At 43.4% G+C, this 26,332-nt stretch overlaps 1 protein-coding gene across 20 annotated transcripts; it reads right to left on the bottom strand.

Moving 5' to 3' along the window:
• SPO11 (SPO11 initiator of meiotic double stranded breaks) lies at window positions 1–15,339 on the bottom strand. Of its 20 annotated transcripts, none has more exons than XM_035705817.2 (15): window positions 15,105–15,339; window positions 14,683–14,754; window positions 12,767–12,880; window positions 11,439–11,527; window positions 10,966–11,032; window positions 10,631–10,739; window positions 10,105–10,191; window positions 9,155–9,191; window positions 8,721–8,830; window positions 7,253–7,352; window positions 6,898–6,935; window positions 5,692–5,768; window positions 3,124–3,235; window positions 1,399–1,432; window positions 1–182 (listed from the first exon to the last, which is right to left on the bottom strand). In XM_035705817.2, the coding sequence occupies exons 1-15, from the start codon at window positions 15,233–15,235 to the stop codon at window positions 121–123; spliced, it is 1,239 nt and encodes a 412-aa protein (XP_035561710.1). In that variant the 5' UTR covers window positions 15,236–15,339; the 3' UTR covers window positions 1–120. The 20 variants fall into 20 exon arrangements, with proteins under 20 accessions (XP_035561710.1, XP_048956296.1, XP_035561712.1 ...); XM_035705822.2 differs by lacking the exons at window positions 1–182; window positions 1,399–1,432 and adding exons at window positions 2,416–2,549; window positions 2,640–2,685; XM_049100339.1 differs by lacking the exon at window positions 1,399–1,432 and having other exon boundaries at window positions 4–182.
• Between the last annotated feature and the right edge of the window lie 10,993 nt (window positions 15,340–26,332).

The raw sequence follows: 26,332 nt of genomic DNA, 5'->3' as shown, positions 1-26,332 counted from the left end.
ATCTAAACTAAATGTATCTGCGAGCCCCTCTCAAATTTATTTTCAAAAAATTTTATATTTATTTTCATATTTTAATGACTACTGTCGATTTTTCATTGCTTCTCATTTTGACAGTATGTCCTAATCCAATCTTGCAGCTTGACTTTGTATTTCTAGGTTGGTGATGTTCTCCTTCACAGAACCTGTCGACATTCAAGTGATATTAGATGTAAAGGATGGTAGGAATTCAAAGAAACACTTATGATTTATAAATTATAAATTTATAAAAATGTTTTGGGCAGCCCGGTTGGCTCAGTGGTTTAGTGCCGCTTTCGGCCCGGGGTGTGATCCTAGAGATCAGGGATGGAGTCCCATGTCGGGCTCCCTGCAGGGAGCCTGCTTCTCCCTCTGCCTGTGTCTCTGTCTCTCTCTCTCTCTCTCTCTGTGTGGCTCTCATAAATAAATAAAATCTTTTAAAAAAAATAAATAAAAATGTTTTTACAAAGGTAGGATAGTCACACAAGTCAACTTGATAGTCTCACAGAATATTCTCAAAATGAAATCTGGTTCTGACATGACCAAGGAAAATAACCTAATTGTTGGCATTACAGTCTTGAAATCAGGAGGACCTGATTTGACCCCAAGCCAACAATACGAACTGCAGACCTTTTCAGAGCACTTCATATGTACTAGTGCCATGGTTAAAAGCACAAGCCGTGGATGGAGCCAGACTATGGGTTTAAATCCCAGCTCCACTGCTTAGTGGTTATGTGACCCTGGGAAAAGTTCCTTAGCATCTCTGTGCCTTTGCTGTCTTATCTTACTAACGTGGGGAGGATAAGGAAAGTACCTAAGCTCACAGAGTTTCTGTGAAGATGAAGTTAATGTTCAAAGCACTCAGAAAAATACCTGGCACATAATAGGTGCTATACAGGTATTTTATTTTCTTATTATATTACCTCATTTAATATTTACTAGAACCCCTTAAGTAGGGCTGGCTTCACAGGTGTGCAGTCATGCCAGGCCCCAAGCTAAGAAGAGCCCCCTGTGCATGTTTTAATTCTCGCTATTGTCTTGATATTCTTAGTAACTTCTGAAAGAGGACCCTACGCTTCCTTTTGCACTGGGCCCCACATATCCAGTAGCTGGTCCTGCTCTTGAGGTCAACAGTGTGAGATGTCCTTCCTCTGCCATGTTCCGGCGATGTGGCTTTGGACAAACAACATCCCCCCTGTTCTCACCTATAACCCACGGATGTGATGACAGACCTGACAGGGCTCTTGGGAGAGTTAAAATAATGTGTAAGAAATAACTGGCTTAGGTACCTTCTCAGAAACAGGACTCACTACTATTAAGGTTTGTCTTGATAAAATAATTCACCACGTTTCTATTCTCCTATAAATACATATTCTTGCTTACCATTACAAGTAACTTCAATGCAGTTAGATGTTTGCTGAAAGTACAGAATAAAGTCATAAAACTCATCTCTGGAAAAATTCAGATAGAGTCAGAAGGGTAGAAAATGGAATCTTTACTATTACAGAAAAGCCTTATTAAAATTCAAGGTTTCGGGATCCCTGGGTGGCGCAGCGGTTTAGCGCCTGCCTTTGGCCCGGGGCGCGATCCTGGAGATCCGAGATCGAATCCCACATCGGGCTCTCGGTGCATGGAGCCTGCTTCTCCCTCTGCCTATGTTTCTGCCTCTCTCTCTCTGTGACTATCATAAAAAAAAAAAAAAAAAATTAAAAAAAATTCGAGGTTTCTCTAAGTTTTGAACTTAGAGTATGGTAGGAATACCATAGGTACAAGTCTTGAACCTGTACTAGAGGGGAGGTCAGGGGATTTGATTTTGGGTGAGGACAGATAAAACCCTGGGGAAATTTTCATATAAATTTCTAATAATAACAAGCATACTCAGAAACAAAATTAAGTGCTTCAGACTGTATCAACCCAAATTTTTATTCATAATAAATTTTACTACTTTCACAAGTGAATGAAGGGGGTACGACCCCTACACCATGAAGGCAAAACACAAAAGGGCAACTAAAAAGGAAATGCTAGACACTATAATTCATTTGCAGCCTCTCAAATTTAGATTATTAGTTTTGATACTAAAAAGATGCTTTATGGCTTAACATTAGTTGCATTATAGAAATTAAAATATTCCTGCAGACTTTGATGGCATGTATATTTTTTCAAATAAAGTGGTAAAGCCAAAGTAACATATGCTCTTTTATAATTTACTTTAGAACATAGGATACAACTCAGTCTCTACAGAGAAGGATAAAACAAAGTCTTCTAAAGAAAGCTGTTTTGACAAAAAAGATCACCAATGGAAAATTATTTTATCTCTACAGAATCAGGAATATATGTTCTTCCCACAACAGTATCTACTACTGAAAACTAATGAAAAATCTCTTGCAAATCAAAAGATATATTCTGATATATTTTTATATCCATCCTCCAAATTTTAATTTGTTAGGTAGGTACACTCTGGAGAGATAATCTGATGATAGGAAGGTCAAAGCTTGAATTTCTGCCTTCATTTTAGAGTCTGCCATTATTTCCATCTGTCAATAAAAGCAAAGTACACTTGTGACAGAGTCCTGTGCTACCGCTCTGTTGACTCAAACTAGTAAATCTAGACTTATTTTACTCACCCAAATCATGGACAATAGGCTTCAGGTCAGCCAGAACATTCTAGAGCTGTTACAGCAAAAAATGTCAGAATACCACCCAGTTTGGATCTTCGATAACTAGGAATGATCTGGGGTCTTTATGTAATTTCTTTCTCTTCTTTCCTCCCCCTTAAACTGTGCTACAGCCATAGACAATACGCATAGAACTATGATGAGGATAATAATAGGTCAGCTCCATCCATCTGATCTTATCTATTAGCATTCATAATCCAGTGTTTCAACAGTCATTTATTGCCAAACAACACTCACTTTAGTTGAGTTATATAAAATTTCAAGAATATCTTCAAAACATTATGTGAATAGCCACCATGAAAGTTAAAAGCAATAAAACATACAATACTTGAATTTTAGAAAGAAACATACTTCTTAAAAAAAAAGAAAGAAAGAAAGAAAGAAAGAAAGAAAGAAAGAAAGAAAGAAAGAAAGAAAGAAAAAAGAAACATACTTCTTTTCTCCAAAATGGTTGGCAAGTAACATAAGGTCTTTTTAGGACACTGTCAAGTTTCATTTGGTCCCGTTTTGTCAGTGGAATTAAAGTATCTCTAGGTATATTTAACCTGGAAAAAAATATATTTAAAAAAATCAGCAAAAACAAAGTGCTCCTATAACTTGAAGGGCCTGTATTTATTTGTATTTATTATACTATTTCAAGAAATGCAGAAGTAACAGATGGATCCATCATTTAAATCCAGAATTTGGGGGATCTGGCACGTCCTAGACCGGCAAGTATTCAAGTTCACAGTGGACGTCTGTCCTAAATTGTTGTTTTCCTTCACATCACACCCACAGGACAATGACAAGAACACAGACATTGGTTATAAAAACAAATGCAGGTGCCTGGGTGGCTCAGTCAGTTGAGTGGCTGCCTTCAGCTCAGGTCATGGTCTCAGGGTCCTGGGATCAAGGCCTGGGTCCAGGCTCCCTGCTCAGTGGGAAGTCTGCTTCTTACTCTGCCTCTACACCTCCTCCCACTCAGACTCTCTTGCACTGTGTTGAATGAATACATAAAATTTTTAAAAACTAAAAAAATTTTTAAAATGCCAACAGCACTAACATCAAGTATGCGGACACCAACGTGGCTCCCAGAGCACTACAGCCTTGAAGCAGTGAGCTAATTAATATACATGGGCAGCAGCAAGATTCATTGTGGGGTCTCAGGTTCTACTGGGCACTTCATTCCTTGTAATTCACTCAAAATTTTATGGGCTAAGGAAGTTTGTCTCTAACTTATTTTCATTAATATGCACACATACACACACCCCTATCTAATTTTAAATTTTAAAAAAGGTGTAATTTTTTTTCTTGGTGTGTATTTTAAAAACAGAACACAAGATTTTTTCCTATTTATGGAATAGGCTACTTTTTGAAGTCACAAATCCTGGATTTCCCAGGAGAGCTCCAGTTTCAAATAGTCTTTTTCAATTCCTCTCAATTATGATCATTTGCCAGTGGCAGCTACCAGATAGGGTGACAATTTGATTAAAAAGGGTGGGGGCGCAGAGGATTTCCCCTGAAATCGTGTTTGGGTAGCTACCACACTTTAAGAATTTTTCATTGTCCATTTCTTTGGAATGGCTCTGAGGGCACTAATGGAATTAATGAGATGCAGCTAGAGTTTCTCCAAGCCCTCCACCTTAATAATTATGAGATCATTTACCCGAGTTTGTGTTAGGAAAGCTCTTCATACAAACAGGTCACCCCCAAGAGATTTTGGCCATGACACACACACCAAATAGAAAAAAAGTTTAACTCACTAGAGTGTAAATGTTCAAAAATCAACAACTGAATGTTTTCTCTTATGCCCTCATTTTGTCAGAAGTGGCAATCACCCAAAACCTGTTCGTGTTCCAAATGTAGGAAATAAGTCCCAGGTACCGAGGTTTGCTCACTGCTTAAAGATATCCAATAAACACTTTTAAGTGCATTCACACCAGCCAATTAAAACAATAGAATATTTTAAAATAGCACGCTAGCAGAGATGAATAAAAGTGATGATGTCCTGTGCTGAGGGACAGGTGGGCTCTTACTCTCCAGGGAAAACAAAATAATTAACCTATCCAGAGGGCAGTCAGAATCTTAAAAATGTGCATACCCTTTGACCCAGCAATTCTGAGAATTCAGCCTTCAGGACTGTGGGACTAATTAAAGATGCAGGCAAAGATTTGGTTACAGAAGGGCCCATCAAAGCACTATTTATCAGAGATTTGGAAACCACCCAAATGTCGGACTCTGAGGTGCTAGCTGAATAAACACTGGTACATCCAGAATTGGAACTCAGTATTAGAAGACACTAAAAGGAGGTCATGGAACTGTATTTATTGATACGGAAAAGTGATTTCATTGTGTTGTGTGAGAAAAGCAGATTACAGAATAATGAAGTATGATCCCATTTTTGTGAAAAAGTTATGGCTATACATAGAGTAATAACTATAAGAGTAATGCTGTTGATTGGTAGGTGATATTTATCTTGTTAATTATATTTTTTCTATAATTAACACATAGAACTTGCCAAATTTAGATTTCCAAAATTTAAGTCACCTTAAAATGAGATTTTTTTTTTTAAGGAACTTAAAAATTTAAGTCTATGATAAAGCTGATTCATATGGCAAATGATGTTGTCAATGATGACCATTTAACTAGATTCAATGTCTTACACTTTGAGTGTAAAAATACTACAAAACCTTAAAAAAATTAAAGACTAAAATTAAAGAATAAAAATATTACAAAATCTATTAACCAAAAGGTAGAACAAAAAATATCCTCTAGCTGAAAATTCAGCTAGCCAAATTCATTTATTTTTTTTATTTTTTATTTTTTGCCAAATTCATTTAAATATTTTCCTAATTGAAACAGAAACATCGATGAATTAATTCATGATTCTATAATCTTGAGTCATAGTAACAATATAAATAAAACACCTTCCCCGTGGTGACTTTTTCAGCTTATTGTTACATATTATGATGAGTCATCATTTCAAAACTCCTAGTTTTACTAAAACCAAAATTAATCTAACCGTTTAATATCAGAAGGGAGGAGACCAAGCCATCTGATAGCTGGAACTGTGAGATTATGAGCTTCAAAAGACATTGCCTAAAATAAAGAGCAAAAGTACATTAGGCGAAGCTAAACTGCAGAAAACTAGCATATCTGTTTTTACAGACACATTTTTTACTTATTAAGAAGCATAAATGGGCAGCCCGGGTGGCTGCTCAGTGGTTTAGCGCCGCCTTCGGCCCAGGGTGTGATCCTGGAGACCCAGGATCAAGTCCCATGTTGGGCTCCCTGCATGGAGCCGCCTTCTCCCTCTGCCTGTGTCTCTGCCTCTCTCTCTCTCAAGAATAAATGAATATAATCTTTAAAAAAAAAAAGCATAAATACTAAAGACTGCATACTCCCTGAACCCACAGAACTAAGTGAATCACCAAGACTTTTGCTAACCTGGCTTTCAGGAAGGTTTTAAAACTGCTCTAGTATTTCCACATTGATTTTATATAAAGTAAAACTACAAATGAACCTCTCTGACCTACATTTATTGTTGTTTGTGATTCTGTATTTTAACATCTTGCTTCGTCATCTGTTTTGTCTAAACATGTATGTCATATAAACATATATGTCAGGAACACTCAAGGTGTATACCAGTGGTTCCCAAACTTTATCATTCATCAGAATCACTTGGGGTCCAAGCCTAGAGATTCCAATTCAGGAGACCTGGATGGGGACTGAGATGTGCATTTTTGGCAAGTGCCCTGGTAATGCCAATACTGCTTGTCTGGCATTTGAGGCCAGAACCATTGATGTACGGTAGTTCAGACACTCTAGTGGTGAAATTTGGTGATGTTTTTATTTTTCCTTACAGTGGGAGGAAAAGGAATTGGCAACGTCAGAATTCAAGGCAATATATGTAACTTTCAGGGTTTATTTGGCAATCAGACCTGTTACCCCAAGGTCCCACAGTTAGTGCAGCAAGCTGGGAGAGTGGAGAATAACAGTGCCTCTTGTCCACAACTAATCCCACTCTGTCATCCGTGGTCACACTGGTCATGCTGGAAGCTGGAGTCACAGCCTCTGAAGCAGATTGGCCCTAAATTTGGAGAGTAGCTCCCCAGAACACTCTGGGGGTCCTCAGCTAACTATGGGCCATGAAGTGAATGCAGCAATCACTCTGATGAATATAAACTATCTCAATAGTGGAAAAGGAAAAATACTTTTCTGTACTTACCATTGATCCATACTTATAGATGCACATGATTTCTATGCCTGTGAAAAGAAAGTCACCCATACAGTTAGTCTCCTTGTACATTACAGGTCAGGGCATGGGCACTCTCACATTTTATCTAACATCTGCAACTTTTATTTTCATAGATGCTACCAATAAAAAATTTATGGTTCAGTTTAGTGTGGCAAAAACAGCAATAAATTACCTTGAATGATTACAGTCATTAATTTTAATCTAATAATCATCTTCTTTTAAAATAATTTATGAAAGTGTTCTAAGAGTAGAAAAGCACAACTAGAAATATGATAAACAGGATTTAGGTAGGATGACTGCTTCAAATAATCCAACCACAAATCACCATGTGGATCGGCATCAACAAGAGCGAAAACAGGAATATGAAATGTATCCCACAGCTTCTTGACTAAAAGTCTCGTGTTCAGGTCAGGTACTCCTTTTCCCTAAAAACAAGATTGAAAGAAATTATGCATTTTAATTCTAGCAGAATGAAACTCACAAAACCTTTCCCTTATCTTCTTAATAATTTAGAAGTTAGAAAAGTTAGGTCACCTTCAATTTCAGATGGAAGACCAGCATGGACTGTGAAAAATGTACAGTCTACACAACAGAGTGAAAAAGCCTGCATATTTGTAACTGTGACCCAACTATCCCAGTCCTGGGAAATAATTCTAAGGAAACGTTTCAGCAAAAACGGAAATTATAAAAATCTGACATACACGAAGATGTTCACTGCAGTCTTATTTAAAACGACAAAGGCTATGTAAGTGGCCCAAGTATCTACCAACAGGGACGTGGAGGCAGCATCGCACACATCGTTTGGCCCTAGGCCAGCAGGTCTCCTTGACTGCTCCAATGTTACCAACTCTCCCATACAACTAACCCTGTAGTGGGAAGCTTACTACCCTTTGCTCAAGAGCCTGTAGCTGTCTGGGTGGCATCTCAACGTATGCTTCTGCGTTCTCTGCCCTTCTTGGTGCATATATATGTGAATGTATATATATGTATAGAAAAGCAGGCTTCCTTTGATGGAATTCATGCAATTTTCTGATCTACAAACCTGCGGAGGCAGAACACAAAGCAGCCCTTGTACGTTCAACCCACCCAGAGCTCCAGTGTTACCATATTATGTTTGAGACAAGCAGCCATGGGGGAATGGCACATAGGTGACTCTGAGAGCCCATGTAAACTCACTGTGGGATTAGAAAATGACTGGGGGACCCGGGGACTCAGTGGGTTAAGCATCTGCCTTGGGCTCAGGTCAGGATCTCAGGGTCCTGGGATCAAGCCCCATGTTGGGCTCTCTGCTTAGTGGGGAGTCTGACTCTCCCTCTGCCTCTGCCCCTTCTCTTGCTCATGCAAGCTCTCTCTAATAAATACAATCTTTTTAAAAAAAAAAAAGAAAGAAAAAGAAAAAATCACTGGTATTTAAGAGTGGGGACCACCACCTTGATTTTAGTCAGACTTGAGGATGTTTATTTTTAAATTTTATTTATTTATTCATGAAAGACACAGAGAGAGAGAGAAAGAGGCAGAGACACAGGCAGAGGGAGAAGCAGGCTCCCTGCAGGAAGCCAGATGTAGGACTCAATCCTGGGACTCCAGGATCATGCCCTGAGCCAACCAGGGATCCCCAGAATTGAGGATCTTTAAATAAATGCCTTGGAAATTCTTATTCGATCACCCCAAAGGATGCACCATATTGATAACAGAATGTCGTGTAAGCTGTACAGATAATGGTATAAACCCCTCTTGCCAAACACTGAAGTAGTATGTTAGTCTTGGAACTGTAGTAAAGGGAGATAATATACCGTAATCATGATGCATGGGGACATTCTGTTGCAAAAGTTGTCATCTAGGAGTCGCTGAAATGTCGCATCTTTTTCCACAATTAATAGAAATTTTGCATCTGTAATTAAATCTGTGACATTAAGGCTGATAATTTGAAGCCAAGAGTATTTCTGTTTAATCACCAACTAAACAGCAGTGCCACATAAATCAATTCTAAAGCAGCTATAGATACAGTATATTCCTTTTTACCTTCAAATATATAGGTATGTATTTACATATTTAGATACCCATCTTTCCTACTAGAGAGGGAGCCCCTAAAGCAGGACCATGTGTGTTCATCTTGACCACTATAGGGTCTAGCTTGACAGTTACACATTATGAAGGTTTGGTTTATCAAAATAATGAACAAATGAAAATTCTACAGGCTTAAATAGTTTTCCCATTCAAAGGATACTTCGAATTCCTTGAATATTAGATGGCACAGCAACAGCCTAAATGAACAAGAGAGTTTTTATTTTAAATAAAAGCAAGTATAACCACATTTGAGAAATATGTCACAAAAATCCTATGTTTTCATTTTCCTCTGAATATACTAGTCATCAGAGATTTATTCCTCAGTAAGGAAATGCTAGGAAACAGATTTACTCCTCAATAAAAAGACAGATGCGGGATCCCTGGGTGGCGCAGCGGTTTGGCGCCTGCCTTTGGCCCAGGGCGCGATCCTGGAGACGCGGGATCGAATCCCACGTCAGGCTCCCGGTGCATGGAGCCTGCTTCTCCCTCTGCCTATGTCTCTGCCTCTCTCTCTCTCTCTCTCTGTGACTATCATAAATAAATAAAATCTTTAAAAAAAAATAAAATAAAATAAAATAAAATAAAAAGACAGATGCGCCACCCTAACTACATCCTAACGGGTGAGTATCTCTCAGAAACTTTGTGGATCTGTGGCTTAGGTGGCAGGAAGTGGTAAATTAAAGCCCTCCTATCCTAGAGCACACAAGTGTTGTCTTGCTCATTTCCAAACTGCTGTGCAGGTTAGTGCTGTGGGCTTTCCAGGTGCCAAAGCCCAGAAATAGTTCAGAATTAAACAGATCAATTTCAGAACCAGAAAACTGCAAAAAGATTACATAATTATGCTAATAGACAAGCTACATGCGACCTGAAAACAACAGTATATTTTTCAAAGGAAAGAGTATCTTTGTGTATTTCAATATGACATTGAACAATTGGTGTATTTTAAAACTGTGGCTTGAAAGACCCCCTAAAGCATATGCTTATTCACCCTTCAGTTTTATTTGAAAATCTTAAGGTTGAAACTACGTAAGAAAGCAGGAAATAAAATACACTTCAAGAACAAAGGATCTGAAAGAGAGTAAAAACATCTGAAAACATTAAAATGCTTACTGTTGCACCACAGGTACAGTGTACTCTGGTGCCATCTTCTTCGATGTACCTTAAATTGCCAGCAATTAAACCTTTTGATGTAGATAACTGAAAAAATAATAGCCATATTTGAACACTTCACTAATGTTTTTAAGTTTATTAAAGTAATCTCTACACCTAATGTGGGGCTCAAACTCACAACCCCAAGAGCAAGAGTTCATGCTCCACCGACTGAGCCAGCCAGGTGCCCCCGACCAACATACTCTACAGCTGAGCCAATCCTCGTGTTCACCTACCAGATTACGTATATTTTAACTCAGGATGGAATTTAAGAAGTAAAGGAGAAAATATGTAAGGGTATATAGGGATAAAAAATATTTAGTAATTCAGCCTTTTGGTCCATTCATCCAAGGGTATATATACTAAAAGATTATTTAAATTCATAATGAGAAAAATGTAGTATCAACTAATACGAAAACATGGCACAGATTATCTGTATTTTTCTGTTATGATTTTACACAAATCTTTTATATTAAATGCTACTTACTATATGTAGACTCATCCTCGGCACTTTTAACATACAAGAAATGTCATTGATAATATTGTCCACGACAGTCTGGTTACCGAAGAGTTGGCTGTCAGTATAATATATGTCTCTATGAAAATTAAATATATATTTTTAATTAGCCATATTCTCTTTGACTATGACAAGTATTGGAGTATTATTTGTAGGAAGCTTTGTTGAATGAAATACAACATATAAAGAAAGTAACTTATTACCCATAGTCTAGTCTTATGTACCTTTTTAAAACATAATGGGAGTTAACCTAAACAACTCTCACATTGTGTCTTAAAGAGTAATTTACCATAACAAGAATTTACCTTTTGGTTGCATAAGTGTTGCTCTGTACTAGTTTATAAATCTTGGACAGTATTTTAAGAATTAGGGCTGGAAAATAAGATGCGATAAACAAGTTACTCACCATTTCACTCATTAATTCAAAACACCCACTATCAAGGATTTCAACTGCCCCCAGTTACTTTCCATAAGATCAAAAAAAATATCTTTCCAAAATAGAAGTACTGAGTACAGAATAATAATTTCCTGAAGGATCAGATAAAATTAATTGCTTTCTGAACAGCAAAACCAAAAGAATACTTTTCCACTGAATCATGTACCTTTAAAATTTGCTTCCATTGTTATTGACAATGCAAAATTTTGTAACTTTATTTCAGGTGTAAGGGTAGTCTATTATTAAAGAACAACTAAAAATCATTCAACTAGGAACAACTAGACCCAGAAGGTAACCGAACTTACTTATTTTACTACTAAAAGCTAAGAAAGATTAATTTACCAAATTTTTTAACTGATTTTAGTGAATCACTTTTGATTTTTCTTGTGGTAAAGTGAGTTACCATCTGAAGACCCACAGAATCTTCAAACCTGTCATTTTGTTGAAAGGCAAAATAAAAAAGAATTAACTTCTGAACACCAAACAATATGCATGTAATATCCTCTTCTGCACATCATCAAAATCCATATTACTTCTCAACAGAAGCACTGAAGCTTTAGGACAACTACATTTATAATTTTAGATAACTCCAGGTGGTAATTAATTGGCTTTGTGACATATAGAGGCACTAAAAGTGTTTAAAATAAGTGTATATGTGTGTATTTAGTGTATAATGTGTGATTTAGTGTATGTAAACTATTTTAGGCATTTCACTATTTTGTTAGCATTTTTCTCATTTTAATATACTCATTTTGCTCAATTAACAAGTTTTCAAATATTGCATTTCTGATTTACCTCCAAAATTACATTACATGAAATAACAAGTTGCATTAGGTTGTTAAACTGAACTGCCAAGCCTGTCCTAAAGGTGGCAGAAGGCACCAGGCAAATAGGCCAGATATTAGCTGCCTCAGGGCTTCATGAAATCCATCTTGGAAAATGATGCAAAATATGATTCAAAAGTTTACAGTTTGTACTAATTATACTGACCATAAAAGAATAGTGACTAAAGAGACTCAAAATTACTTTTATTCTGCTTCTGCAACTCTTACTGAGAACTACTGTAGTGTTTTTCATTATTTAGGTTCTACAGGCTGAGCATATGAAATACACAAACTATAGGAACAGGTTGGAGGACTTTGACAAAGCTGTTTGCAGATTTTCCCTCCTGGACACATGACTTAGCAAAGGCACAAATCTTCCAGGAGAGAGAGCCTTTGAAATGTGCTGTGTTCTGGATACATTTATTTTCATTCCAGTATCAGGATTGGTTGTAGCTTCCCTGAGCCAAGTGGTTTGCTTTTGTAGTTTCTGCAGAATTCCGCTGGTCGTATTTCCCCCCTTTGAGTGCTAGGAAGCTTAGATCCCAGTCTGGAGGCTATTTTTAGCAGAACCCTAAGACTTTATCATATACATTTTTAATTCTAAACTCTTTTGGCCCTTTCATTTGTTGTTCCTAACATTGTTTTTTTCCCTTTGCCTTATCTTCACACCCACTTCTAGTTTATATGACCTGCCTATGAGATGTGTATTTTGTAAACTTCCTTAAATCCTTCTAGGCAGGGTAAAAGCAGTAAAAAGAATGAAATCAGACTAGAACTCTAACTCGAATAAATTCAAATAATGACATAGATACTCTATTTAAAAATTTAAAAATGCAAAATGCCCACTTTATATTTTCCCAGCTTGATCTGTTGCCTATTGTGAACGCAGGTGCTTCATTCCTTGCCACGCTTGTGATTATGTCTTGGATAACACTTTCTATAGATGCAAGAACCTCAGAACTGAAACAATAAACACACTGTGATTCAGTCTTAATTCTGGATTAGGCCTTTGCAAAATGTAACATTTCACCAGATCAATACAGATAGGTTTTTGTTTCATTGGTTGTTTTTTAAGAATAGGTAATTCGCCTCCATACTGATCCCTCCCACTAAATTTTGACATCAGCGTTGCACTGAAAGAACTGTATTCATAGTAGTTTCTTGCAGAGAAATTTCATTTGCTTGTAATTTTGCTTCTCAATTACCAACTGAAGTAATATCTCCCTTTTAGACAATATTAATAACTAGACAATGATTTATAAATATATTCCAATCTCTTCATATTAACCTACTTAAATTCAAACTTGTTGGCTCGAAATACTACTGATAAATGTTTTAATTAAAAATGATGTAATACTGGCTTTGAATTTAATTTCTTTCCCAAAAATGCAATGCAAGAATATTCCAAAATAAATACTTCTTATTGTAGCACATCACCCTGATTGATCTCATGCCTTAAATCCGCCGTTTTGAATTTTAGTGATACAAAGAGAAAAAAAAAAGTTTTAATCACTACCATGGAAAGACTTGGCAACCATCTCACCACTTTACAGCAAAATATGAAGACTTAGCCCAGTTTTCTGTGAGCGGACTTTTAATTTCACAAGCCATCAGCTTCAAAAAATGCTGCTCAGTTATAAATACCATTAGTGTATTGCCTAAGAAGGGAAATCAAATTAAATCTAGAAAATGCGTAAAAATGCAGAACGTTCTAATTTCCCCCAGAAACTTCAGAGCTTGCTTTGAACATGCACCTCGTCAGAAAGCAAATTTTAAAACGATCAGTATTTTTTCTAACACAGAGAAAAACTGACTCCAAGATCTCATTCATTTTTCCAGTCTGGGGGGGAAAAAACAACTTGCAAGGTGATAGTGTGACCTTATTGTGAAAATAACAATTTTCACAAATTGTGAAAATAACAATTAGATTCGTTCCCATCTGAAGCCGAAACCAGGGCCTTCCATTCCCTCCTTTCCATCCCCCTCACGAATTCTTCCTCAAAGCAAATACTTTCATAAAAATCGGTTTGCTTGTAGGCTTTCCACTTTTTTTTTTGGGGGGGGGGGGTTGTTTGGTTTTGTTGTTGGTAGTTGGCTTAGTCTTCTTAAAAATAAGACAGCAAGCTGTTTAAGCTGAAATACTTTGCTGATCGGGGCGCATGGGTGGCTCAGCGGTTGAGCGTCTGCCTTGGGCCCAGGTCACGATCCCGGGATCTCGGGATCGAGTCCCGCGTTGGGCTCCCTGCGTGGAGTCTGCTTCTCCCTCCACCCGTGTCTCTGCTTCTGTCTCTCTCATGAATAAATAAAATCCTTAACAACAACAAAGACCTCTTTTAATTTCAAAGTAGTGATACGTGTGGGTGGCTCCGTGGTTGAGCATCTGCCTTCAGCCCAGGTCATAATCCTGGAGACCCAGGATCGAGTCCCGCGTCGGGCTCCCTGCGTGGAGCCTGCTTCTCCCTCTGCCTGTGTGTGTCTCTCTCTCATGAATAAATAAAATCTTTAACAAAAAAAGAAAAAAAAAGAAAAAAAAAAGAAAACCTTTGCCGATCAACCAGAAAAGAGGATCCAGAGGGGGAAAAAAAAACAGCATTTTAAGTAAAAATGGCCAAGAACACGAACACGTTCCCCGCGGCCGCAGCACCTGCCGCCGCCAGCCGCCACTGACTTTCACAGATTTTGAATAAACCACTTCAAACGCGTGTAGACGCTGTCCTGTTCCAGGTCCGTCGCCGTCTCACCGCGACCGCATCCTTGCTCACCTCGAGGTCTCTCCACAAGCCTCCCTCTTTCTCTCCTCACACACGCTCCTCAGAGCTTTTTTTAAGTTAAAACTATACAAAAAAAAAAAAAATTTTTTTTTCTTTTTAAATTGTGTTTTAAAACAAACACAAAGCCAGAGCGCGCCCCACACTCCCTGACCTCCGAGAACCTGAGGGAACCTGCGAGCGGGGCCGCGGGGGCAGCTCCTGGAACCTTCTAGGCGGGGAACATTCCAGAAGACGCCGGGAGTCGGGGGCGGGGCCTGCCCGCCGGGAAGGGAGGGGCGAGCTGAGGAAGGCCCGGCCTGGGGGTTCGGAGCGGCCTGGAGACCCGGGCCTCGCGCCCCCCCGCCCCCCACCGGGACCCGCGCCCTCTACCTCCCGAGCATGCGCGCCGCCCCGGGACCCCGGGGCCCTTCTACCTCGAGGCCTGAGGCGTCCCCCCGCCCGCGGGCTCCCCACCGCCTCTCCTCAGGGCGGCCAGCAGGGAAGCCCTGTGCTGGTCCAGAACCGCGAAGAACGAGGCCTCAGGCCCCATGGGCGCAAAGGCCATGACGGCCGACGGCGAGGGAAACCTCCAAGGGCAGCGGCTCCAGCACCGGCACCCACGATGGCGGGGCTGCCGCCTGCTCCGCACCACCCTCTCCGCGGGCACCACCGCTTCTGCGCATGCGCACACCTTGCCCCCCCCTCCCAGGCATACCACCACCTCTGCGCATGCGCACACCTTGCCCCTAGGCATGCGCATAACGCCTCTCTGCCGTGAGGGGAGTGCGCAGGTGCACCTGGGGGCAGGGCAAAGTGATGGACCAGTGGGGACCCGCAGGGCGTGTTTGGGTGTTGGACCCAGTTTTCCTTGAAATGGGTTTGTGAGGTTGGTTGATTGGTTGGTTGGTTGGTTGGTTGGTTAGTTGGTTGGTTGGTTGGCTTGTTGGTTGGTTGGTTAGTTGGTTGGTTAGTTGGTTACTAAGGGGTGGTTTTTAGGGAAAATAGTACTAGCGATTTTTCATGAAAATAAATCATTCTGGTGATCCGCCTCCGTGCCAGATGCAGCACTAGGCCCTGGGTTCGGCTGCGGTCAAAGCAAATAAAATTCCTGCCCTTTTTGATATGTTTACAGTAGCCGCTCTCTTAATCCTCATAACGATCCCAGGAGGTTCCTGATGCCGTCGTGGTGATTTTGCGGGAGAGGAGGAGCGTGAGGTGCATGCACAGCTCAGTCAGGCTGGGGTAGCATCCCAGCTGGATGGCCTGGAAGGGTTGCCAGATTTAGCAAATTAAAATGCAGGACACTCAGTGAAGTTTCAATTTCAGATAAACGACAAATAGTCTATTATTTTTTTTTTATTATTTATTAGAGACACCAAGACACAGGCAGAGGGAGAAGTGGGCTCCATGCAGGGAGCCCAATGCGGGACTCGATCCCGGGTCTCCAGGATAACGCCCTGGGCCGAAGGGGGTGCTAAACCGCTGGGCTACTGGGGCTGCCCTTTTAATTTTTTTTAAAGGATGACAAGGTCCCATGCAATCGTTGAGACATTCATTCTCTTGCCGAAAAATGGTTTTGTTGTTTGTCTGAAATTAGAATGTAACTGGACATCCAGTATTTTCATCCAGCAGTCCTGACATTGGATCACATCCTTACCTGGGGTGGGGGCAGATTTGGTGAGCTGCACCCCCATATGCACACTTGGAGAAGAACCTAGGAATTCTGAAGCGCCAGAGAAGGACTCTTGCCTCTGGGGGACGGTGTCCGTGAGAGAGAGGACAATGGGGAAAGACTATAAAGCCTGTTAGGTCCAGGGCCTGTGGTGGCCTATGGGGGCTTATGGGGGTCTGGTCCTACAGGAATGGCAGCCCAAGGGCTATGCCCCAGAAGAGCCACCAGATATCAGGCCCCTCCAGAGAACTATTTTGTTCCCTCGCATCCTGGTTATCTGATAGTTTTGAAAGGAAAACTGTGCACTTCACTTTTTTTTTTTAAGATTTTATTTATTTGTTTATTCATGAGAGACAGAGGCAGAGACATAGGCAGAGGGAGAAGCAGTTCCCTGCGGGGAGCCTGATGCGGGCCTCGATCCCAGGACCCCGGGAATACAACCTGAGCCAAAAGCAGATGCTCAACCACTGAGCCATCCAGGTGCCCCAAGAATTCTTATCCCCATTTCACAGATGAAGAAACTGAGGCTTAGAAAAGTTGAGCAATTTGTGCAAAATCGCACTCTGGAAGCTGAGAGAGCCGAGAGGTAAATCTTGACTTGGCAGTTGAGTTGCTGGGGTTAGGAGGCACCACTGCGGGGCTGGCTGGGGTTAGGAGGCACCACTGCGGGGCTGGCTCGGGAAGGTGCAGTAATCTTGCAGCCACTTCTCTAGCGGTGGGATTACCCCTGGAGTCTGAGTTTGCTCCAGGTTTCGGTGAAGGTGGTGCCACAGGTGGGCTCTCCTTTATCATCCTCAACAAAGAAGAAACAACAGACTTTTGAAGGGACAGGGCCAGTCAGTGATATCACCTGGGTGCTTGTCTGCTGGGAAGTGCCTCTCCTGGGACTAGAACCATCTGTGTGGGTGTCTCTGCATCTCTCTCTCTTTCTCTCTCTCTTGGACAGGCCGTTCTGTATCACGTAGTGCAACGCTCTGCAGCCAGGAGCCAGTGGCCTCACTAGATCTGACATGAAATGAAAAGTCCTGAGCTGGGCAGGGGCACAGGGAGGGGATCAAAACAGAGCAGGGAACAACCCATAATAAACCTGGCATTCCTGCAGCGAGAAACCACAGGGGCAGACTTGAAAGGCCTCGCTGTGTTCCCACTGCGGCAGACCAAAGCGGGAGGCGTTAGCCGTCCTTCCAGGCAGCTGTAGTTCTGCCTTCAGGTACCAGGCTGCACTCAGGTAACTTGCAGGCTCTGCGTGCGCCACCTCCACATCAAAGTCAGCCAGCCTAGCCCCAGGCCCGGGGAGGAAGCCAGAAAAACAGATTCCGCCCCTAGCAGCAGATTGCAAATGAAACTGGCAAGTGCCACTTTGCAGGGTAGTCTCGCTCTTGGGTTCTTTCTCCTGCTGGCCGGCTGTGCTGGGCGCGGGGACAGAGAAGGGGCACAAAGCCGTGCTCTAAGCCGCTCTTGGGAAAATGAAAAGCTTTTACCCAAACCCCGCCAGTGGGCCTTTCCTCAGAACCCAACCTGACTTCCAGAAACTTGTCTGAGAGCCAGAGCCCACATGCGGACTGGCAAGGAGCGTTATTTAAATCAGGCACAATTATCGTAGGGGAAGATGGGGAGGCCCTGCCAGCAAACCAGACAGGAGGGGATGCCATACTTGTTACATTTAAGCAAGGTGGTTTCTTAGCAAATGTAAGTGGATTTTAACATATAGATTCTTGGGGGAAAAAGTAAATGCTATAATAATTTCATTTCTTGGAGCTTTAAGTGGTGTTCTCTTTTTTTTTTTATGTGTGGGGCTTTTTAGGTTTTTAAAGCATTGTAAGAGGGATATATGCTTTTTTTTTAAAGATTTTATTTATTTATTAATGAGAGAGAGAGGTAGAGACACAGGCAGAGGGAGAAGCAGGCTCCATGCAGGGAGCCCGACGTGGGACTCGATCCCGGGTCTCCAGGATCAGGCCCTGGGCTGAAGGCGGCACCAAACCGCTGAGCCACCCGGGCTGCCCAATATATGCTTTTTTAAAAAAAAGACTTTATTTATTTATTCATGAGAGACACACAGAGAGGCAGAGACACAGGCAGAGGGAAAAGCAGGCTCCCCATGGGGAGCCTGATCTGGAACTCGATCCCGGGACCCCGGGATCACAATCTAAGCCAAAGGTAGACACTCAACCACTGAGCCACCCAGGTGCTCCTAAAACTTTGTAAGAATGATATATGTTTTTCATAAAATATTTACATAATTCAGAAGATACAAAGTAAGAGTGAAAGAACCCCCCTCCCCCCATGCAGCCCTTCACTGCCCCACCTTCATGTGTCCTACTGTGGACTCTCCCATCCTCTGGACCCTGAGAATTTCTCCTTCTTGACCCCAGGGCCTTTGCACTTGCTCATCCTTTAGTAGTTTGGAATGTTTTGTCCTTTTTGTCTTCTACTGCCTGTCGTCCCTCCACTAAATCCAGCTTTGCTAATTCTCCTGTATCCTTCAGATCTCTGTCTGGACATTTCCCTGGACCACCCCCAAGTCTTGACCCCTGTGTTCTCCCTGTCTCGACATGCCTGCATGTCTTTACCCTGTCAGCCCCAGGCGCTGAGCTCATCCAGTACCCCACAGTTCCCCTGTGTCTGCCACACAGAAGGCACTCAGCAGTGTTTGTTGAATGAATGAATGACCCCTTGTGGGATTATGTCTATTATCTACTTGTAGTATTTCACCTAAGACATCTTTCTGTGCATGCCCAAATAAGCATAATTTTTTATATGAATAAGATGCTACTCTACATTCTTCTGGGATTGCTGCCACTGGTCATAATCAAAACCGCAGTTTGCTGATGGTCAGACACTGAGCCAAACGCTCCACACACAAAATCTCATTTACTCCTTCCCACTGTGTGAGGGAGAAAGTTGAGGCTTGAAGAAGTATAAAGAAAACTTCTGAAAAAAAAAAAAAGAAAAAGAAAACTTCTGGGGGCACCTGGGTGGCACAGCGTTTGAGCATCTGACTTAAGCCCAGGGCGTGATCCTGGAGACCTGGGATTGAGTCCTGCATTGGGCTCCCTGCATGGAGCCTGCTGCTCCCTCTGCTTGTGGCTCTGCCTCTCTATGTGTGTGTCTCTCATGAATAAATAAATAAAATCTTTAAAAAAGAAAATAAAACTTCTGGGTTTCTTAGAGATGCATATGACAAAGCTGAGCTGTCAGCCACTATCCAATGTCACCTCAAAGTCAAGGTAATTTAGCACTGGTGAATTATTTTGCCCATTTTTCATAGCCAGTGATTATATAACAGGATGTGTGATGTGAAGCAGATCAATGAATAGAAGACAAATCAACTTTTAATAATATCAGCAAAATATTTTGTGAGCATTTGTGGGTCATCTTACTGATGCAGGGCATGGTGGTTGTTTTGAGGGAGAGAGTGCTGTAAAATATATACACACCACCGCCAACCCAACACCAGCTTCCATGACTGTCAACTTGCAGCCAAACTTTTTCACCTACATCCACCCCCTTCCCAAACCTCCTTCCAGATTATTTGGGAGCAAGTTCCACGTGTCATATGATTTCATCTTAAGTATCTGAACGGGTAGGGCAGCCCGGGTGGCTCAGCAGTTTAGCGGCACCTTCAGCCCGGGGTGTGATCCTGGAGACCCGGGATCAAGTCCTACATCGGGCTCCCTGCATGGAGCCTCTTCTCCCTCTGCCTGTGTCTCTGCACCTCTCTCTCTCTCTCTGTGTCTCTCGGGATAAATAAATAAAATCTTAAAAAAAAAAAAAGTATCTGAACAGGTATCTTTAAAAAATAAGGACTCTTTAAAAGATAACCATAACCCCATTTTCAGAACCAATCTTCTATTCACAATCATCCTTTAATATTCCCCCAATATTCTATCACTGCTCAGTGATCTTCATTATTCCATGAATTGTTTTTATAGTTTCTTCTATTCAAAGTGCTGATAAGATCCACCCATTCAATCAGCTGTTGGCTGATATGTCTCTTAAATTCCTTTATTCTATAGCTTCCCCTCTTTTCCTTCTTTACCATTTATTTGTTGAAGATAACAAGTCATTTGTCCTGGAGAGTTTCGTGCAATTAATAGTTTGTGGATTGCACCCCTGTGGTGTCGTTTAACATGTTTTTCTGTCCCTGGTATTTCCTGTAAATTGGAGGTTAGATTTAGGGGCCTGACTGGTCCTGCTTGAATCTTCCTTCCTTCCTTCCTTCCTCCCTCCCTCCCTTCCTCCCTTCCTTCCTTCCTTCCTTCCTTCCTTCCTTCAGCAAAAAATATAGGTAGTTTGAAATACGTAAGATTTCCATTATAACCTTCCAGGACCTCTGTGGCTAGGGCTTCCAGGTTGATAAGCTCAGAGCCAGCTTGAGCCTCCCAATTAGCAGAAGGAGAAACTCACCCCAGGAGCCAAAGTCACACTCAGCAAAATCCCTGCCGAGTTCTGAATCCCTTCCAGGAAGACCAACTCAGAGAAGGAAGTCCACAATTTCCCTCCACTGCATGGAACTGACCTACGGATTTGCAGGGAAGGTTTCTCCACCTGGCTGCCTCTTGGCTGGCTAACACGCAGAGTCTTCTTGCCACAGCCCAGCCTGACTCATCCTCTCGGCTTTTCATTTCTTCCTCACACCCCAACCGGGCTGCTAATCACTCCCCTCCACCCACCCCGTGTGTCGGAATTGGCGAAGCCCTGGCCTGGAGACACCCTTACCACAACTGTTTTCCAGCCCTGCTCCAACATCTAGTCTCTGCTTTATTCGAAAAATCAGTTGACACTAAACGTCGACTTGCTTTGATTTAAGAGACTTTAAAATTTTTTAAGTAGTTCTCATCCTTCCTCTCTGCCCCTTCTTTTTCTTCTTTTATTGTTTGTCTTCCTTTCTAAAGGCTTCTTGGCAACTGGTTTTGAAGGAAAGAGACCTTTGATGAAAGACCAGAAGGCATATTTGGTGCCCAAAGCCAAGGTGATGAAACTCTCCTAAGGTGATTTCCCCTTCAGTTCCTTTCTTTACTGTGCACAGGCTCACACCAGAAGGGTTTCTGGATTTACATATTGACGTGAATCATCTGGCACACAGAGACAAGCGCCTGCCTGGTGCCCAGGGCTCTTCCTGGCACCAAGATTCAACGAAGAGCAAGATCAGAGTGCCAGGCCCACATTGCTAGTACTTTGGTGGGGGAGACAGATTATAAAGGGGAAAAGCCAGATGCACGACATAATTTCAATAATGTTGTGTTGCTGGGAACACAGATCCCGATGTTAGGACAGGAAAAGCCGAACACGAAGTGAAGTGAACAGAGAAAACTTGAAAAATGAAGAAGGGCTGGGCTCAGGTGGAGGGAAGAGTACGTGCAAAGGCCCTGAGGAGAAATGGGAATCGAGAGCCCGCCAGTGTTGGTGGAGGGTGTGAAGGACAGGAAGGTGGTGGAGACGAGGTGGGCAAGGGTCAGACCATTGGAGGCCTCCCAGCCAGCAGGACAAATTGGGACGTTGCTATAAGGCAGTGATTCCAACTGGGGCAATTTTGCCTCCCCAGGATATTGGGCAATGTTGGGAGATATTTTTGACTGTCAGACTTTCGGGAGGTCAGGGTTAGGGGGAAGGAGGTGTTACCGGCATGTAATAGGATGAAGGCAGGATGCTGTTAAATATCCTGCAGTGCCCAGGGCAGCCCCCACAGCAGAGAATGAGCCAATCCCAAATGCTAATAGTGCCATGGCTGAGAAAGCCTGGTCCAAAGGCGGGGGGGGGGGGGGTCATCAGAGGGTTCAGAGTGAGGGAACCACACAAGCTGGGTTAGGAACGGAGAACGGAGCATAGGGAGTGAGGGTGGAGGCAGCGAGCCCATGCAGGTGACCAGGGTGCTCCTGGACCAGGGTGCTGTCCTCCAAGGAGAGAAGGCACAGGTCTGGGGATGCATTTTATCCAGGTAAGCCATGGTCATACATGTTTTGGAAATCCAGGATAGTCCACCAAGGCCGCAGTCTAGCACAAATCCCAGAGCAAGGCGAGATGGGTTCAAACCCTGGCTTTGCCACTTGCTAGCTGTGCGATCTGGGGTAAGATTCTGCGATCTCTCTGTGCCTCAGTTTCTTCATTTCTAAAATAAGAATAGTGGTACCCACCTCACAGGGTCAGTGGGGCGAGTTGATTCGTTAATGTGTGTACATGAGTGTGTATGTGCCTGGCACATGGCGGGTACTCGGCCAGCACGACCTGTTTGTAGAGCACGTCCCTCGGGGTGTCACCACGCATATCTACAAATTGAAGGCCCTGCATAAAAATCTTACCCAACCTGTTTAACCTACATTTGCCAAACTTACTTTTTCATGACTTTTCCTCACTGACACTCAGAAAAACCAGAGATCCTTAGAATACGTTTTAACAACAGCTATCCTGAGATACAATTCACCGATCACAAGATTCGCCCTTTTAAAGTTCACAGTTCCGAGGGCATTCACAGAGCTGTACAACCACCACCACTACCCACTTTCAGGACATATTTGTGTCCCTCCTCCCCACCCTCCTCCCCCCGCAAAGAACCCCCTGTACCTATTAGTCATTTCTCGTTCTTCCTTTCTAGAGTCTTGGCAAACTTCTAACTTCATTAATTTGCCTATTCTGGAAATTCATATAAATGCAGTCAGACAACATGAGGCCTTTTGTGACTGCTTCTTTCAATCAGCATGTTTTCGGGGTTTATCCATGTGTATCTGGGCTTCGTTCCGTTTTATGGCCAAGTAAATATCCCACTGTGTGGAAAGAACACTGTTTTGTTTACCCATTCATTAGCGGATGGGCACTTGGGCTGTTTCCACTTTTATGAATAATGCTGCTATGAACGTTCCCATACAAGTTTTTGTGTAGCCATGTGTTTTTGTGGCTCTTGGGTCCAGAGCTCGGAGTGAAACAGCTGGGCCAGGTGGTAGGTGTGCGTTCAGCGTTTTGCAGAAGAGGGCTTTCTTTGAGACTCATTGAAGCCCTCATTGTGTCCCCTCTGCCATCCCCCTCACGTCCCTGCCTCCTCCCCTCTCCACCGTCCAGAGTGCAGGTCAGAACTTTGCCGCTTCCCAGCTGTGTGATCTTGAGCACGTAATGTGCACCTCCCCAGCCTCGATTTTCTCATCTGTAGAGTGGGTGGCTCAGTGGTTGAGCATCTGCCTTCAGCTCAGGTCGTGATCCCGAGGTCCTGGGATCGAATCTCGCAGGGGGCTCCCTGCAGGGAGCCTGCTTCTCCCTCTGCCTATGTCTCTGCCTCTCTCTCTCTCTCTATCTCTCATGAATAAATAAATGAAATCTTAAAACACACACACACACACACACACACACACACACACACTAAAGGAGGTGGTTTATAGAAAGTGCTTGCTCCAGTGTCTGACAGTCCATCAACTGAAGCTGGTAGCATCTATGAATCCGTATTGTGAGATCTTACTGATGTGAACACTATTTCTTGGTAGAGGGGTGGATGTGATTGCAAACCTCTAAAGGATTCCCGGGCTTGTCTCTGGGCGGGACATGGGACACGCACGTCCTCACCTCTGCTAGAGTTTGCCAAATGAATCTCTGAAGTGACCACCTCGAGGGACCCTCCCACAGAAGGGCCCATCACACCCATCCTTGTCCATCCGTGACAACCCTGCCTTTCTGAGGGTGTGAAATGGTGTCACTTTATGGTTTGGACTTGGGTGCCTGCCATTTCACCTGGACTATCTCACGCCTACAGACGCCCTTTGAGGTAGGTCGTTAGTATCCTCCCGTGTTGCGGATAAAGAAACCAGCTTTGAGAGGTGAAGCGCTGGCCTGTAAGTCTGGAACTCAGGCGGTCTGGCTCCGATGCCTGGGCTCTCTGCCTCGGTTTTACTATGCCTCCTGTGGAGCCCGGAGCTGGCAGCTAAACACAAGAAAGACCTCACGGTGACTATTTAAGACCATTAAGAAAATCTAAAAAACATGTTCATCCTTCCATTCAACAAATATTTATTGAGCATCTACTCTGTGCCAGGCTGTGCAAACAAAATAAAGTCCCTGTCCCAGGGCTCGCAGTCCAACGGGGGAGGGAGAGCGAATAAATCTGTGATGTCACGTGAGCTCTGTGAAGAAAAACAAAGTGGGGTTAAGGGGCTGGGGAGCGAGAGGGGTGATGTTTCTCCTGGGAGGTCAAGGCAGTCTCCTCAAGGAGGTGCCATCAGTACGGAAACACGAAGTGAGTGATGAGCCACATGGGCACTTGCCAGAAGAGCTCTTTCAGAGGAGGGGACAGCACATACAGGCATCGAGGGAGAGTACAGACGGGATGTTGGAGGAACAGAGAAGCTGCAGAATCCTCAAGCTGCCCCCGACCCCAGATTCCCATCCTCAGCTTATTCATCCAAACTGGAATCTAGGTGCTGCTGGGCAGGGACTTTGCATCAGTAATTAAAGCCCCGAGCCGGCTGACCTTCAGGTGCAGAGGTGAGCCAGTGCACCTGACCTAATCAGGTGAGCTCTCTGGGAGCAGAAAGTGAGTTCTGGGGGTGCTGGAGGCAGGAGGAAAAGTCAGAGGGGCTGGACGCCAAGAGGATTTGATGTGCTGTTGCTGGTTGGGAGCCACAGGACATGCTGGCCCCTGGGAGCTGAGAGCTGCCCCGGGCAGAAAGCTACCAAGGAAATGGAACTACAGTCCTGCAACCACGAGGAATGGAATCCTGCCGATTATAAGAATGAGCGCGGGAGAGAACCCTCGGCTCCTGGAGGGAGCACAGCTGGCTAACACCTTGATTTCAGCCTGAGCAGTGAACCAGCTCTGCCGAGATGTACTTCCAACCTACGTGACTGTGAGCTAATGGAAAGGTGTTGTTTTAAGCTGGTAGATGTGGGTCATTTGTTATACAGCATAGAAAGCAGATGTGGAGGTGGTGTAGCTAGAACAGAGGGTGCAAATGGGAGAAGAGGTGGTGAAGCCCAAGAGGTGACAGGCCAGATCATGCAGGGCTTTGCGTGTGTGCCGAGGACACGGGAAAGCACCACAGTTGTGTAACTCTCAGACCTCCTCACCGTCTGTTCACAGACTTGCCTTCTCTCACTTTCCATCCTGCCCAGTGTTCATTCCGTCACCACACCCTACTTCCTTATGTCTACCTACATATGGGTGTTTGTGAATCCACTGGAGCACTGTTAAGTGTGAGTGACAGGACACCACACAAATTACTTAACCCTCACATCCAGGGCCTTCAGGAGTAGCTGGATCCAGGAGCTCAAGTATAACCTTCAGAAATCTGCCTTTCCTTCCCTCCGCTTGGCTTTCTTCTGCCTTGCCCTCATTCTCAGGCAGGCTCTCCCCCACGTGGCAGCTGAAACGGTCACCGGCAGTTGTGAGTCACATCCTATCTTCTTAACAATCCAGAGAGGGCCCCCTCCCTCCACCTTTCTATATGGCTCTTCTAAAAATCCTGGGATGACCTGGAATGGCCCAGCTTGGGTCATTGACCACCAGAGAACTGCACTGGTTCTTCTTCCCAAAGGGTGGGGGAAGGAGATGCAGTAGGGAGGCCTCAGCCATGGACCTGTTCCTGGATTTGGGGCTCAGGGGATGGGGAGTAAGGGGTCTTCTGGCCTACCTTCAAGCCCCCTGGGCTGAGAAAGAGGAGGGTTGGTCCCTTGGGGTCTTTAAGGGGGTCACCGGCAGGCTGTGAACAGCAAAAGAGGGAAGAGATGCTGGTGGGGCAAAGCCAGCAGATCTACTAGTGCCAGCTCTGCCCACGTCTCTGGGAGCTATGGGTGCTGTGGGTGCCAGTGGGAGCTGTGGGAGCTGTGGGAGCTGTAGGCGATACAGCTTCTGCATGGAGATTCCAGAGCCATACCCTGGGTTCCCCTCCAATTGTGGGGCCCCCTCTTCTCAGCCTCGTTATCTCTGCATCCTATTAGATCTTGGCACAGGCAGCGGGAGTTGTGGAAACACCACACAACCCTGCCTTTGCCCTGGTTGTTTACTGGAGA

The sequence above is a fragment of the Canis lupus genome, chromosome 24 (assembly GCF_003254725.2).
Source record: "Canis lupus dingo isolate Sandy chromosome 24, ASM325472v2, whole genome shotgun sequence".
Classification (NCBI taxonomy): Eukaryota; Metazoa; Chordata; class Mammalia; order Carnivora; family Canidae; genus Canis; species Canis lupus.
This window is presented reverse-complemented; position numbering and strand designations above follow the sequence as displayed.